Source organism: Somniosus microcephalus, chromosome 15, assembly GCF_052327205.1.
Source record: "Somniosus microcephalus isolate GS21.2 chromosome 15, FLI_Smic_1.0, whole genome shotgun sequence".
In the NCBI taxonomy this organism is placed as follows: Eukaryota; Metazoa; Chordata; class Chondrichthyes; order Squaliformes; family Somniosidae; genus Somniosus; species Somniosus microcephalus.
In genome coordinates, this window is record NC_141001.1 from 46,471,637 (window position 1) to 46,488,723 (window position 17,087).

General features: G+C 47.2%; 1 protein-coding gene across 7 annotated transcripts in view; it reads left to right on the plus strand.

The window, feature by feature from the left end:
• The window catches only part of rab3il1 (RAB3A interacting protein (rabin3)-like 1), a 90,100-nt gene extending 73,311 nt beyond the window's left edge, over positions 1-16,789 (plus strand). For all 7 annotated transcript variants that reach the window (XM_086007759.1, XM_086007760.1, XM_086007755.1 and 4 more), the window contains 3 exons: positions 527-626; positions 11,101-11,167; positions 12,138-16,789. In XM_086007759.1, coding sequence (XP_085863885.1) covers positions 527-626; positions 11,101-11,167; positions 12,138-12,220 — 250 coding nt within the window. In that variant the 3' untranslated portion in view covers positions 12,221-16,789. The remainder of the gene's footprint in view (positions 1-526; positions 627-11,100; positions 11,168-12,137) is intronic.
• Positions 16,790-17,087: the final 298 nt, after the last annotated feature.

The following is a 17,087-nucleotide window of genomic DNA, read 5'->3' on the forward strand; positions in this document are numbered from 1 at the left end:
ATAACTGCTCTTGGCTATGGGGAGACACCAAATGTGGAAAAGGCAAATCATTGCAGAGATAAGTAGCTTGGCAACTCTTGGTCACCTCCAAGAGCCCAGCTTCAGAGAGATATTGATAGAGGGAAGTAAGCAGGGAATCCATGTGTCTTCCTGCCCTGCAAGCTGGTGAAAGTACATGGGAAGGGGAGAAAATAGTAGAGTAACTTAATTTAAGAAGTGTTCCTTACTTGTCAAAGGGGAGTGGGGAGGTGTGCAACCATTTTGGAGCCAGGTTTGAGATCATGAAGGTGAGCTAAGCTATAGAAAACATAGGTTGCCTTTCTTGGAGCTCCCAGACCATCGTTCCTAGGAGGCTATGTTGAGATAGATGGTAATATCATTAACTACTGTACTAGGCCTAGGTTACACTCTGGGTGGACCCTCACCTGCTTAAATGATTACTGCTGGCAAATATATTATCCTGACGGGAAGTTAACTGGGACTGGTCCTTTCCTGTGTGACTCACTCTGTTGTTCCCTCTTCACAGGAAATGTGCGCTGAGTGGCCTGTCCAGAACCTGTAAACATCGCATCAAGCTGGGAGACTCAGGAAATTATTTCTACATTTCACCATCCTGCAGGTCCAGGGTATGTACACGACAAAAGGAAGAGAGGACTTGAATTACAATGGCCCAGTAATTCCGTTCCAAACGCGTGAGTACGGTCGGGGTACTCACGCGTCTGGCCGGAGGAAATGCTGGTTTTCAGCATGCACAGCGCATGCGGGGAAATCTGGCATTTCCTGTCCTCTGAACGAAGGGGTTCAGAGGCACAGCGCGTGCGCAGTGAACTTCGTCGATTTCATTCATGGATTCAGTGAGGTTAAGTCCTTACAACTTACACATGAAAAAAGCATGTGTAAAGTTGCTTCAGAGGCTGCGGAGGAAGATATATTTTATCGTGGAGCTTCTGAAAGGCAATATTTTTGTTTGGGAAAGGGAGGAAAGTTATTTTAAGAAATGCTGAGGTAAGTTTTAAAGTTTAATTTTTTTTTTAAAAACGGGTTTTCAGTACTGTAGGTGGAAGGAGCAATTGTGGCTGTGTGAATTGAATTTGCTGTGTTTATTAAATGTGAAAATGACTGTTCTAAAATGAGTAATGTAACATTTCCAACATTTTTAAGAAAGAAACTTTTCATCAGTAATATATTCTTTTAAGTAATTATGTATGTCATAGAGTCATAGAGTTTAACAGCACAGAAAGAGGCCCTTCGGCCCATCGTGTCCGCGCCGCCCATCCATCCCTGTCCAGTCTAATCCCATTTTCCAGCATTTGGTCCATAGCCTTGTATGCAATGGCATTTCAAGTGCTCATCCAAACGCTTCTTGAATGTTGTGAGGGTTCCTGCCTCTACCACCCTTTCAGGCATTGAGTTCCACATTCCAACCACCCTCTGGGTGAAAAAGTTCCTCCTCAAATCCCCTCTAAATCTCCTGCCCCTTACCCTGAATCTATGCCCCCTTGTTATTGACCCCCCTACTAAGGGGAAAAGTTCCTCTTTATCTACCCTATCTATGCCCCTCATCATTTTGTACACCTCAATCAGGTCCCCCCTCAGCCTTCTTTGCTCCAAGGAAAACAACCCCAGCCTGTCCAGCCTCTCTTCATAGCTGAGGCGCTCCATCCCAGGTAACATCCTGGTGAATCTTCTCTGCACCCTCTCCAAAGCAATCACATCCTTCCTATAGTGAGGTGACCAGAACTGCACACAGTACTCCAGCTGTGGCCTCACCAGCGTTTTGTACAGCTCCATCATAACCTCCCTGCTCTTATATTCCATGCCTCGGCTAATGAAGGCAAGTATCCCATATGCCTTTTTAACCACCTTATCTACCTGTTCCGCTGCCTTCAGGGATCTATGTACATGTACACCAAGGTCCCTCTGACCCTCTGTACTTCCTAGGGTCCTACCACTCATTGTGTATTCCCTTACCTTATTTGTCCGTCCAAAATGCATCACCTCGCACTTTTCAGGGTTAAATTCCATTTGCCACTTTTCCACCCATCTGACCAACCCGTTTATATCGTCCTGTAGCCTGAGGCTTTCCTCCTCGCAATTTACCACCCCACCAATTTTCGTGTCATCTGCGAACTTACTGATCATACCTTTTACATTCTCATCCAAGTCATTTATGTAGATCACAAACAACAAGGGACCCAGCACCGATCCCTGAGGTACCCCACTGGACACAGGCTTCCAGTCACAAAAGCAACCTTCGACCATCACCCTCTGCCTCCTGCCACTCAGCCAGTTTAGGATCCAACGCGCCAAGGCACCCTGGATCCCATGGGCTCTTACCTTCTTGACCAGTCTCCTATGCGGGACTTTGTCAAAAGCTTTACTGAAGTCCATGTAAACCACATCCACAGCATTTCCCTCATCCATCCCCCTAGTCACCCCCTCGAAAAATTCAATCAGATTTGTCAGACATGATTTACCCTTGACAAAGCCATGCTGACTATCCCCGATTAATCCTTGCCTCTCCAAGTGGAGACTAATTTTGTCCCTCAGAATTTTTTCCAATAATTTCCCTACCACAGATGTTAGGCTCACTGGCCTGTAATTCCCTGGTTTATCCCTGCTACCCTTCTTGAATAATGGTACTACGTTCGCTGTTCTCCAGTCCTCTGGTACATCCCCTGTGGCCAGAGAGGTTCTGAAAATTTGTGTCAGAGCCCCTGCAATCTCCTCCTTTGCCTCCCACAGCAGCCTGGGATACATCTCGTCCGGGCCTGGGGATTTATCCACTTTTTGGCCTGCTAAAACCGCTAGCACCTCCTACCTCTCGATGCTAATATGTTCAAGTATGTCACAGTCCCCTTGCCCGATTTCTATGTCTGCATCGTCTTTCTCCATAGTGAACACAGATGCAAAAAATTCATTTAAAACCCCGCCTACATCATCTGGCTCTACACACAGATTGCCACTTTGGTCCCTAATGGGCCCTACCCTTTCCCTGGTTATCCTCTTGCCCTTAATATACTTATAAAACATCTTAGGATTTTCCTTTATTTTGCTCGCCAGTGTTATTTCATGGCCCCTCCTCGCCCTCCTAATTTCTTTTTTAAGTATGCCCCTGCACTTTTTATACTCCTCTAGGGCTTCTTCCGTCTTTAGTCTTTTGTAACTGCCAAAAGCCCCCCTTTTATTTCTAATGCATTTTTGTATATCCCTTGTCATCCAAGGTTCCCTTTGCTTGTTGGTCCCACCCTTGACCTTTACAGGAACATGTTGGCGTTGTACTCTCTCTATTTCCCTTCTGAAAGTCTCCCACTGTTTTGATATGGATTTTCCCATAAGTAGCTGCTCCCAGTCCACTTTGGCCAGATCCTGCCTTATCATATTAAAATCGGCCCTCCCCCAATTTAGAACCCTTATTTCTGGGCCGTCTTTGTCTTTTTCCATGACCACCTTAAATCTCACCGAATTATGGTCACTGTCGCCAAAATGCTCTCCTACTGACACTTCCACCACTTGCCCGGCTACATTCCCCAGAATTAGGTCCAGTACCGCCCCCTCTCTTGTAGGACTTTCTACATGTTGGCTCAAAAAGCTCTCCTGGATGCACTTTAAGAATTCTGCACCCTCTAAGCCTTTCACACTCTGACTATCCCAATTTATATTGGGGAAGTTGAAATCCCCCACTATTATTACCCTATTATTTTCGCACTTTTCTGAGATTTGCCTACATATCTGTTCCTCTATCTCCCCCTGACTGTTTGGGGGCCTATAGTACACTCCCAGCAAAGTGCTTGCCCCCTTTTTGTTTTTAAGTTCTACCCATATGGCCTCATTAGAGGAACCCGCTAATATATCATCCCTCCTTACAGCAGTAATTGACTCCTTAATTAATATTGCAACACCCCCTCCCCTTTTACACCCCCCTCTGTCTCGCCTGAAGATTCTATACCCCGGAATATTGAGCTGCCAGTCCTGACCCTCCCTCAACCATGTCTCCGTGATAGCAACAATATCGTACTCCCATGTGTTCAACAACAACTTCAGTTCATCCACCTTATTTGCAAGACTCCTTGCATTAAAATAAATGCCTTCCAGCCCTGCCATATTCTCTTTTGCCTTCACATATTTGCTCTGCCTTCCCAGCTGACTTGTTTTTCCCTCTGTATTTGGCTGTAAATCACCCCCTACTATAGCTCCACTCTGTACCCCATCCCCCTGCCAAGTTAGTTTAAACCCCCCCCAGCAGTGCTAGCAAACCTCCCCGCAAGGATATTGGTTCCCCTCTGGTTCAGGTGTAAACCGTCCGACTTGTACAAGTCCCACCTTTCCCAGAAGCAGACCCAGTGATCCAGGAAACTAAAGCCCTCCCCCCTGCACCATCCCTTTAGCCACGCATTCATCTGTTCTATCTTCCTATTCCTATACTCACTAGCACGTGGCACCGGGAGTAATCCAGAGATTACAACCCTTGAGGTCCTGCTCTTTAATCCTTCACCTAGCTCCCTAAATTCTTGCTGCAGGACCTCATCCCTCTTTTTACCTATGTCGTTGGTACCAATGTGGACCACGACCACTGGCTGTTCACCCTCCCCCTCCAGAATGCCTTGCAGCCGCTCAGTGACATCCTTGACCCTGGCACCAGGGAGGCAACAAACCATCCTGGATTCACGTCTACGGCCACAGAAACGCCTATCTGTTCCCCTTACTATAGAATCCCCTACCACTATTGCTCTCCCACTCTTTTTCCCCCCTTCCTGGGCAGCAGGAGCACCCCCAGTGCCAGGAAGTTGCCTGCTGCTGCCTTCCCCTGGTGAGTCATCCCCCTCAACAGTATCCAAAGCGGTATACTTGTTTGAAAGGGGGATGTCCGCAGGGGTTCCCTGCACTACTTGCCTGCCTTTGTTGCTCCGCCTGATGGTCACCCCCTGTGCTGCCCTACCCTGAGGCGTGAACAACTCGCTAAACGTGCTATCCACGAGCCTCTCAGCATCGCGCATGCTCCAAAATTCATCCACCCGCAGCTCGAGCGCCGCAATGCGGTCTACAAGTAGCTGCAGCTGGATGCATTTCCCGCACACGTGGTCGTCAGGGACACTGGCAGCATCCCTGACTTCCCACATGGAGCAAGAGGAGCAGAACACGGGTCTGAACTCTCCTGCCATGACTTACTCCTTTAATTAATTAAAACATTTATTCAATACCCCAGTTACAGGTATACTCTAGGGCGCTTTATTTACCAACTATCCCCACTACACCACAGAAATTTAACACCACAGAATTCAAGCTTGTATTGAAAAGAGAGAAATACTCACCAACCAATCACTTACCTGTTCCCTGGTGACGTCACACTTGGATTACTTTTTACCTCTCTCCTGGAACCTGGATTGGTATGCCTCTGACTGCTCCCTCTCAAGCCTTTAAGCTCTCCCGCCTCGGGCTGCTCCCGCGCAGGTCCGCTGCTTCTCCGGTCTCGGGGCTGTGGGCCTCGGTGCCTCTGACTGCTCCCTCTCAAGCCTTTAAGCTCTCCCGCCTCGGGCTGCTCCCGCGCAGGTCCGCTGCTTCTCCGGTCTCGGGGCTGTGGGCCTCGGTGCCTCTGACTGCTCCCTCTCAAGCCTTTAAGCTCTCCCGCCTCGGGCTGCTCCCGCGCAGGTCCGCTGCTTCTCCGGTCTCGGGGCTGTGGGCCTCGGTGCCTCTGACTGCTCCCTCTCAAGCCTTTAAGCTCTCCCGCCTCGGGCTGCTCCCGCGCAGGTCCGCTGCTTCTCCGGTCTCGGGGCTGTGGGCCTCGGTGCCTCTGACTGCTCCCTCTCAAGCCTTTAAGCTCTCCCGCCTCGGGCTGCTCCCGCGCAGGTCCGCTGCTTCTCCGGTCTCGGGGCTGTGGGCCTCGGTGCCTCTGACTGCTCCCTCTCAAGCCTTTAAGCTCTCCCGCCTCGGGCTGCTCCCGCGCAGGTCCGCTGCTTCTCCGGTCTCGGGGCTGTGGGCCTCGGTGCCTCTGACTGCTCCCTCTCAAGCCTTTAAGCTCTCCCGCCTCGGGCTGCTCCCGCGCAGGTCCGCTGCTTCTCCGGTCTCGGGGCTGTGGGCCTCGGTGCCTCTGACTGCTCCTTCTTTTAAGTAATTATGTATGTATGTCCGTATATATTCCTTTGCATATATGTATGTATGTATATATTCCTTTACTTATGTGTATGAATGTATGTATTTAATTATGACTTTCAGAGAAAGTAACTTATTGGAAAATCATAATTAAATACATACATTCATACACATAAGTAAAGGAATATATACATACATACATATACGTAAAGGAATATATACGGACATACATACATAATTACTTAAAAGAATATATTACTGATGAAAAGTTTCTTTCTTAAAAATGTTGGAGTCATTTTCACATTTAATAAACACAGCAAATTCAATTCACATAGCCACAATTGCTCCTTCTACCTACAGTACTGAAAACCCGTTTTAAAAAACAAAAATAAACTTTAAAACTTACCTCAGCATTTCTTAAAATAACTTTCCTCCCTTTCCCAAACAAAAATATTGCCTTTCAGAAGCTCCACGATAAAATATATCTTCCTCCGCAGCCTCTGGAGCAACTGTACTCATGCTTTTTTCATGTGTAAGTTGTAAGGACTTAACCTCACTGAAAGCATGAATGAAACCGGCGAATTTTACTGCGCACGCGCTGCCTGTGCAGTCGCACGCGTTCTGCCTCTGAACCCCTTCGTTCAGAGGACAGGAAATGCCCGTTTTCCCCGCATGCGCTGTGCATGCTGAAAACCGGCATTTCCTCCAGCCAGACGCGTGAGTACCCCGACCGTACTCGCGCGTTTGGAACGGAATTACTGGGCCAACATTTTACATGTCAATAAAATGAAAAATTTAACAATTGCACGATTTGCCCCCTCGCATCTGCGACTGAGGGTCCAAGGAGGTGCATTGCGCAAGAGGTCATCGTCGTACGTATCCTCACACTGTTCCCTTTCGGGAACTGTATGAAGTGGTGGAAGGATTTCTGGCCACGTTAACGCTCCTTCCGTGACCATAACCATCTTCATACCAGCCATTAGGGTGGTTAGTCCTATGGCGTGAGGGTTTTACGGGCTCCCACAACCCATCTGAGGGGGGGGGGGCCACCCACACCCGCGGACGCAAGTATCCCGCTGGATGTCCACCCAGAATTTATAGTTGGAGCTCCGACTCCACTTGCCGGGACTGTCTGGAGCGGGGTTCGAAACCCTACTCCTTCTGGCCCAGCGGCGGGGATGCTTACCGCTACGCAAAAGGCCCACTCCGCGCAAAAGGTGACACCCATACGTTTCCTGCGCCTTTTCCCTCCCCGTGACTGGAGCCCTATGCTGCCACTTGAAAGACCAAGCTATCATCTGTCCTTTTTGCGGCGCCTTGGACTTCTCATTACCAATGATGAGCAGGCGCTGCGCCTCCACCTCGTTGAGATTGCTGAGGTCATCATCAGTTCAATTGTGTGTTCTTTTAATGCCGTGAATTGTGCTCATTCCAGCCATTTCACGTTGCTAATCAGAGTGGGCCTTTGGCGTAGCGGTAGGATCCCCGCCGCTGGGCCAGACGGGGTAGGGTTTCGAACCCCGCTCCAGACAGTCCCGGCAAGTGGAGTCGGAGCTCCGGCTCTAAATTCTGGGTTGACATCCAGTGGGATATTTGCGTCCGTGGGTGTGGGTGGCCCCCCCTCCTCGTATAGCTTGTGGGAGCCCGTAAAACCCTCCCGCCATAGGACTAACCACCCTAATGGCTGGTACAAAGATGGTTACGGTCACAGAAGGAGCGTTAATCACGGCCATAAATCCTTCCACCACTTCATACAGTTCCCCAAAGGGAACAGTGTGAAGACACGTATGACAACGTTGCTAAATAAATAAATGGAATGAAAAAAATTCTTTCAGGGCTTTTAAAAGTCTTTAAATTGCTTTAATTCTGTTTAAAACTACTTCAGATTCTTCAAAATAATGTAAACATTTTAAAAAGTTTATAAAAGTTACCAAAAGCTTCATAAAAATACCAAAAACCTATTTGAAATGCTGCTCTGCATGTAAAAATGCTTTGCAGCTTGTGAGAAACATTGGGGGTGTGTCCTATTAAACTGAGACCTCAAGGGGCGTGTCTCAGTTGCACTGCGCGCTCCAGGCTTCGCGCTGGCTGCACTCCTGGGCGGCGTGACGTCAGACGCTGCCCGGGATTCTTCTCTTTTTCAAAAAGGAATTCCAGGCGTCCCTGGAGGTGAACGGCAGGTGCGTCGGGTAAGTGCAGATCTGGGGCTTGCACGCGCGGCAAGCCCCCGATCCGAATTTCTGCCCCAATGTGTCAGAACCACACCCAACAGAGTTTAAGATGAATGTCAGGATGTGAAAAATAATCGTGTTGTCCATTCAGCAGGCAAAAATCCAGGCAATATGGCTCAAGTTAATTTTATTTAGTTGTTCAGTAACGGGATATCTCCTGTGTTAAGTTGATTATATACTTGGTACCTGGGCATGTATCTGCTAAATCACATTTTGAAGAGAGTATCTGCCATTCTGATCCCTGCAGTGTATGAGTTTGAGTGTAGATGTGGGTGTGTGAATAGATGTATGTGGGATTGCATGAGCACGAGTGTGTGTATATCGGGGTGAGTGTGCATGTATCAGTGTGTGAGTTTGAGTGTGAGAATGTGTTCGTGTGTGTAAGTTAATGTGAGTTTGCATACAATGTGTGTGTCTCCCTATGCATACATCACACCCCTACACTCTGTAATTTCTCTCTCATCTGCATAATTTCCTTCATGAAGCTAACACCTAGGGGGAGAAATTGGGTGAGTAGCGCCACCTGTTAGCGCCTAAAGAGGCAGTCAGTGGCTGTAGCGCCACTGGCTGCGTCTGCATTCAGTAGGGGCGCTAATGGTGGCGTTAGGCATTTGCGCTGCGCCGCCACCGATGACGTCATCAGTGTGCGCGGCGCCCCATTCGTGCCCCGTTCGCGATATTTGGTAGCGAACGCCGCAGCTGCGCCGCTCGCTACCCGCGCCCGGTTCACGGGGCCTTACTGTGCCGGCAGTGGCGCAAGTTAAGGTGGAGGTGTGGGGCGGCCGCTTTTTCGGCGGCCGCCTGCCAGCACCTCTGTCCCCGGCCTCCTAACCCCCCCCCCCCCGCGGCATTGCCGGCGCTTTCCCGAGAGCCCGGCACTTCTCCTTGGTGCCGGGCTCATTTGCCGGCATTCGCGATCGGGGATCGCGCTGTTGCAGGCACCTCCCCCTTAACAGTGGGAGGAAGGCCTGCAGTACCGCAGCGTGCCGTGCCGCAGCATGTGGCGCTGTGGCACGTTGCGCTGCGATAATCAGTTTCAGCGCCCTAAGAGGGACGCGGAGCGCCTCGAGCCTCGCCCCGTGTCCCTCGAGGGGCAATGAAACTGAATTTCTGGCGATCGGTATCACTCCGATCGCTGCGCTAAATCCTGCGCTCCGCCGACTTTTGCGCCACTTTGGCGCCCCAACCCAATTTCTAGGCCATACTGTTTTAACAACAACAACTTGTATTTATATAGTGCCTTTAATGTAGTAAAACATCCCAAGGCACTTCACAGGAGCATGATCAAACAAAGTTTGACACCGAGTCACATAAGGAGATATTAGGGAAGATGACCGGCCAAAGTGTAGATTTTAAGGAGAGTCTTAAATGAGGAAGGAGAGGTGGAGAGGTTTAGGGAGGGAATTCCAGAGCTTAAGGCCTTGGCAGCTGAAGGTACAGCCGCCAGTGGTGGAGTGATTAAAATCGGGGATGCTCAAGAGGCCAGTATTGGAGGAGCGCAGATATCTGAGGGTTGGAGATAGGGAGCTGTGAGGCCATGGAGAGATTTGAAAACAAAGAAAAGAATTTTAAATTCAAGGCGTTGCTTAACTGGGAGCAATTTAGATCAGCGAGCACAGGGGCAGGAGAGTTTTGTTCATTTACATTCATTCAAGTTTACAGAGGGTAGAAAGTGGAGGCCAGCCAGGAGTGAGTTGGAAGATTCAAGTCTAGAGTTAACAAAGGTGCAGATGAGCTGAGGCATAGGTGGAGTCGGGCAATGTTACGGAGGTAGAAATAGGCTCGTTCCAAACCCTTTGTTAACCACCCAATTTCCTGTCAGCCCCATGTCTACTTGACATTATAAATCTCTCTTAAACTTCCGGTATTGTTCCTGTCCATTTCAAAACTACTGTTATCACCCCCCTTTATAAAAATGTCACACTTACCTGTCTATCTTCTCAAACTAACAGCAGGGTCAGCTGTGGCTCTGTGGGTAGCACCCTTGCCTCTGAGTCAGAAGGTTGTGGGTTCAAGCTACTTGAGCACAAAAATCTAGGCTGACACTGCAGTGCAGTTCTGTGGGAGTGCTGCACTGTCAGAGGTGATGTCTTTCAGGTGAAACGTTAAACCAAGGCTCTGTCTGCTCTCTCAGTCGGATGCAAAAGATCCCATGGCACTATTTCAAAGAAGAGTAGGGGAGTTATCCCTGGTGCCCTGGCCAATATTTATCCTCACTCAACATAACAAAAACAGATTATCTGGTCATTATCACATTGCTGTTTGTGGGAGCTTGCTGTGCGCAAATTGGCTGCCACATTCCCCACATTGCAACACTTCAAAAAAAAAAAAAAGTACTTCATTGGCTGTAAAGCGCTTCGGGACATCCGGTGGTAGTGAAAGGCGCTATATCAATGCAAGTCTTTTGTTCTTTCGTTCTTTTTCTCTCTCTGCCCTTTCTCTGAATCCCTCCACTCCGGTTGCTGACTCGCCCACGGGAATGAGACTGCCCTGGTCAAAGTCATAAATAGCGTCTGGTGTGACTACACCCACAACTTTCTATCCCTCCTCATTCCCTTCAGCCTCTTTGCTGTCTTCTGAACTGTTGACCACTACGGTGCCAGTTTTAGCTCAGTCGTAACACTCTCACCTCTGAGTCAGAAGGCTGTAACTCCAGCGGGGAAAGTCGGCAAAACCCCAATGGAATTTCAGGGCATGATTTTTAATGTTTGAGCAGATCAAGAATCTCTACAGATTTATATTTGGCCTGCTTGTAACTGTGTTACCATCTCTTTCTCAGATTACCGCTGTTTGCAACTTCTTCACATATATTCGTTATATCCAGCAGGGCCTGGTCCGACAAGATGGTAAGATTATAAAGGGTCATTTTTCCATTGAGAACCAAAGGTGAAGGGTCAAGGCCCATAGTGGCCTTTTCAACACCTCCAGGGTTGAAGAGGATAAAATAGGGAGACATGGTAAATTGGGAAGTAGTAAAAGAAAAGTGACGGCAAGTTTGAGGGAGGTGTGGAGTTCTAGTTTTGAGCTTCTGAGAGCAGGATACAATGTGATGGGGACATTTTTTTAACAAAAAATGAAGTTGGTATATGTGAATTATTTAATCTAGTTAATCTCATTCCTGTGATTTTTAATTTCTGGAGTTTTATTTTGCATGTCAAGTTGAGGAATGGAACACCTTCAACTTCAGACACCAAGGAGCTGAATTTCCACCTGGATTCTCCTGCTTGTCCACTAACTTTGGCAGAAGAGCAGTGGAAATTCCAGAAACCAGTGTAAATTCTGTTACAAGGGAGGAGCGGGAGAGCCCATGACGAAATTCACTCCCCAAGTATCGGCATCGGGCACTTCCAGTTCAGGTATAGCAGGGGTTACATAGGATTAAAACTTCTGCTCCAGTGGTATTTAAGCTTTTTGTATTCACGAACTACACTGGTGTGTACCATGGAACCTCAGACAAGCCAGTGAATGAGAGATATAAGGACTAATTTGCCTGGGTTTTGAGGGCTGTATAGCCAGGGCCGGGGGCTGCATGTCACTCACACACTGCAGTTTAGATATCCCTGTCCCAAATACATGCTTTAGGCTCAACCTCAGGAGATTGCTCCTTACTGCAACAGTGTAGGTGACACTTTTTCCAATTCCTACACCAGCCATGCAGTGGTCTCTGAGTGAGATAACCATTGTGATTGAGTGACCCCTGTGGAAAGTGAGCGTGGGGACACGGTGAGGGCAACATTGGCCTTCAGTGAATTTAAAGCAACCATTGTCACCATAATACTGGTTTTTGCAGACTAATTTGTTTTCCTTTCTTTGCAGTGGAACAGATGTACTGGGAAGTGATGAAGCTGAGGAAGGAGATGTCTGTTGCTAAACTGGGGTACTACACAGAGGAGTCTTAGTCTCCAAGTTAATGCCCCAGATTTAGGACTAGGCTGCACGGCTGCAATTCGAGGGGCCATTAAATTACACAATGCATTTGAACAAAATGGGAAAAAAACGCCATCTAAAAACAAACACAAGAGCCTTTGCTTTCATGAAGAGCAGGAATCAAGCAGGAAGTGTGGTAATGTGCCCAGGATGAGTGAATGACTGCCTCCATGGCCTGGGCTGTATTTAAAAAAAAAATTCAATGCCGAGGAGAGACTGTGGATGATATACTGAGTAATATTATCATTTATAACGTTAGCCTTTGATTACAGATCCTATAACTTTGATCTCTGTTGTTACAACAGCCAAGGATTGTAAGACCTTCACAACTCAGCCTTGGTCCCTAATAGACCTCAGTGACTTAATTCTTTGTTTAACGGGCACAAGATGGAGAAAAGTGGTTGAAAAGGGATAATTTGAAGGAAAAGTAAGTTTATTCCCTTCAATGTAACAATAGCAGTGGAGTATTGGATTCCCAACTAGGGTGCTGGGCCCAGCCATGATAGATGGTCAATTGATGTTGGGCTCAATGGGGTGCTATTCATCCGGCTCATGAACTGCCTGAGATGGGGCAGTGTTAAGAAAAATTGGCTGACGCAGTCCTGCAATTTCATGTCAGCAGATAACTGCAGTAATGGTGTGGCAGAGAAATAGGCAGTAAAAGGTGGAAGTGTAGAGACAGATGATGTTGGGAGCAGGGAAGCGATTAATTTATGTAAATTAAGTTCCATAAGAATGGATGTCATGTGAGGTCCAAGATACAAAATTAAGCCCATTGCAGCAGAGACTCTTTTCTCCCCCCCTCCCCCCCCCCCCCCCCCCGCCCCCCGGGCATAACCCAGATGAATCTCTCTCCCTATCATACTAACCCACATGCTCCCTTCACCCCCGTCAAATTGACTCGGGTCTCTCCCCAGTTACACTGCCGCAAGTGGACGCTCTTCTCCCCTCCCCCATTGCCATAATCCAGATAACATTTTCTTCCTCTTGTCACTCTGACCCAGACAGAATGTCCCTTCTTCGCAGAGGCCCAGATAGATTAACCTGTTTTCCCTTGTGTCTCCTCACAGAGGTAGGGGTAAAGAGGGGTGCAGGTCCTTATGGAAAACAAGCATTGTCAAATTACTAGTCTTTTGAGAAACTGCTGGTGTTTGATCACGTGTTTGGATCAGCCCTGATTGGAGAGCAGTAGATGAATTCCTCTTAAAACATTAGACCTGATACTTTTAATAGAGGGCTTTCACGACAGTTACAAATGCTGGGATAGCTGCACCTCTACATTTCTCAGATGTGCTTAATGCAATTAATTGAAGTGCAGTGACCGTTGTGCAGTCAAACTCTCATGGAGCTATTTTGAAACTTCACTGTTTTAAACAAAACCCTTGTTCGCATGGATATGTCGGCATTAGTCTGAATTGGATGCAAAATCCAAGTTTGTTTTTGCTAAATCACCTCTGTATTAATGTTTAACTTCTCCCAGTCAGTGATAACTGCCAGCAGAAAGCAAAATGTCTATTTATTTTAGTGAATGAAGATGAATCAAAATTTTCCTTTTAAAAGGGGAGTGGGGGCTCTCCTGATGGTTTCAGTGGTTAATGTAGCACCCAGTGTCGTACTCGGCTGTACAGACCAGGAAGGTCCCAGGTTTGATCCCCTATCTGTGCTGAGTTAGATGATCTTAGCCAGCAAAGAGGTTGAGGTTCTCCAATTGGCCTCAGCCACCTGGGCTAGGGAGGGGAAAAATCCGCCAAAGTTCCTGCTTCTGATCGCTATCCAGTGACTCCTGCTGGAAAGACCTCGTGTGTGGATGTCAGGTGAGGACAGGACAGGGTTGCTCGTCACACTCTAATAGCTTGGAGGACATTCACTATATTCACACCAGGGGTGTAACTAACAATTAGAAGTTAGTAGCTCCTCCAGTCCCTGACCACTGACTGCTCCATCCCACTGACTGTTCCAGCCATAGATATCTAAAGGCCAAATGCAAATTTTGCAGACATTGCCTCAAATGCCAATTCCTATCCTCTGGAAAAATTTGCTGTGAACGAGCAGGCATCCGAATCCTTCCATGTCATGGCTGACCCAATCCTGAGGATTTGTACATGAATGTGTACAGTCCCTTGTCTCTGACACACACACTGATATGGCCATTTGGGTGAATGTCAGAGGGCTGCCAACCTGTGGAACCACAACCCAGCAAGAGTCTTTTGGAGAGGAAGGGAGAAAATTGGAGCTGGAAAAAGAAAGAGGGATATTGATGTATTAGCCATATTGTATTATCTCAGGATGGTGCCCACCTGCCTGGAATTCTGTACAGAGCAGATCCTAGACTAATTCTGGGTTTAACGTTGTACACAGGGTACTGTTGGTCAGCACTGTGTGTTGAATCTGTAGGAGGTGGTGATGGAGGGGTTGTGGTGAAGAATGGCTTCATGGAGGTTAAGTAACTTGTTAAGGCAGTACAATAGGACCAGCACCCCTGGTCTAGGGAGGGAGGGGACAAAAACAGACAGGGTTTCTGTCCATCTCTGCTGAAAATGGACATGTGACCCTTAGTGAAGTGAATGTGTGTTTGTCAAGTGAGGACAGGATCAGGCTTGGCTGTGATGCCATCCATGTTCTAATAGTCTGCGGATACTCACTTTTTTTTTTCTGATGCATAAAGAAACATGACCTGGACTAGATACTGGAAGGCCATCTGCATCCATGAAATTGAGCGTCAGAAAAATGGAACGGCTTCAGGAGGCCGAGGGAGGGGAAAATTACGTGCATGGTGCGGGAGGGGGGGGGGCTGCGAGGGGAGGGAATAAAGTTCTCTCTGGACCAATTGCACTAGTGAGGGGACACTTCATTATAAGAAGGAGATTCTCAAAGATTACAGTAACTCCACATACGAGCTTGTCTCAGTCGTCAGATCCCGGCTGCCTGTCGATGCAACGAATCATTGGTGTTGCCATCATGCTCTCTGCCAGCTACTGCAACTTTCTGTATTTGTCCCACTATCTCACCTTTGGCTTTCTATACTGTCATCTCCCAGCTGAGACCCATCCTGGGGCACCAATGACCCTTCCTGTTGGAATGTTCACTCCGCAACACGCACTGTTACTGTACACAGACCACTCCATCTCAACACTGCCATGTTGGTCACTCTGCCCTACCAGCTGATACTCAACATCTTCCTAGTGTTCCAGAAGCATCTCACCTCTGCTTCTGAGCTTTTGTCAGGGTCCGGGTTTCGGCACTGTACAAGTGTGGGCTGGACACTAGCCTTATACGCTCTCCTTTTCACATTCTGTAGTACATCTCTCCTCTTCCAGAATGGTTTTCCTAATCTGTCAAACAGGAGAACATCGTGTTTCTTCATCTGTTCTTGCATCCCTCTTCATTGGATGTACTGTCTTTTCGGTAACCATCCTCCTGAGCAATAAATAGTGACCTATGTAATATCTCCAAGTGTTGCTGCTTTACACAGACATTGTCTGTGATAAACAGTATCCTGAGAATGGGAACCAATATTTTACCAGAAGTTTCAGTTCTTAATCTTTGATTACAAGATGGCTTGAGCCATGTATCATTCCTTTTCATGTTTAACTTGTATTAGAGTATTATAATCACTAAGGAATTCCTTATAATCCATACATTACTATTAAAGGAGCACTGTCAAATGTTTGGCAAACCTTATCTAAAAATAATTTGTGCCAAGTATCCCCCCTACTCCTATCTTAAAGGTGTTGTCTCTTGCTGGGACGCACAGGCGCTGGTTGCCCTCCAGTATTTGGCCCATGTGGCCATTCTTCAACCTAGTCAGTGAGTGCTGGTAGGCATGGGAGATAGCACAGCAAAGCCTGATCCTCTCTGCAGTTGATATCCACATATGCACTCTCCAGCAGGGTCTCTGGGTAGTGATGAGGAGCAGGACACCTGGCTGATGGTTTATTTCCCCCCTCCTACCTGCGGTGTACTGGGGTGAATTATTGCACCCCTAATATCACCCAGCTGAGATTTGCTAATTTGAACACAGACCAGGAAACAAATGAGCTCACCTTGTCCGTATGGCTCAGTGCCACAGTGGATGGTGCATTTACCCACTGAGTTAGTGGGGAAATATTTTCTTCGTTTAGAAACATAATGACATAAATCACATCGTAACGTAATAACATGTTACTTGTGTGGGATATCGACATGCCAAAAATGACACAGCATTCTCCTGTTCCCTTTTCCCCCTCCATCCCCTGCACATAAAATGTTTGCCAAACACTTCCTGAAGGTAGTGCTCCTTTAAGCTGCATGGTGCATGCTTAACTTTATTTTAATTGACTTTTTTTCAGGTATCATTAATTAATTTCAATGTTTTTATTATTGTGGAGAATTGAGTGTCCTCCACTTGCCAAATGTAATGGCTATTGGACACGGGATTCCTGGTTCCCTGAAAATCAGTTGGAGCTTTTCTTCTATGGGTCGGACTGACTGCACAGTTTTACAAATGTTTAATACATTTCTACAGTGTATAAAATAAATACTAATAAAAACTGACAACTTGCTCCTTTTGAATGAACAAAGTGATGTTGATGATGGGTATAGTAAAACATATTTTAGCATGTTAATAAATTATAGATTGGAATCTAATTAAGGGCTTCGGATGGTTTATAGAATAATAGATATCTGGAAATGAAATGGGGAATATAAGAAAAGTCAAGGAGACAAAAATGCCATTCTTCCTATCGAAGGTCATCCCTCTAGTATCCTAACTTTCCTATTATAGCATATTGAGCATGCTTAATAATAGCCTGGCACCATGTCATAATTCATGTGCACAATCTACATCTCTGCCATCTGCTG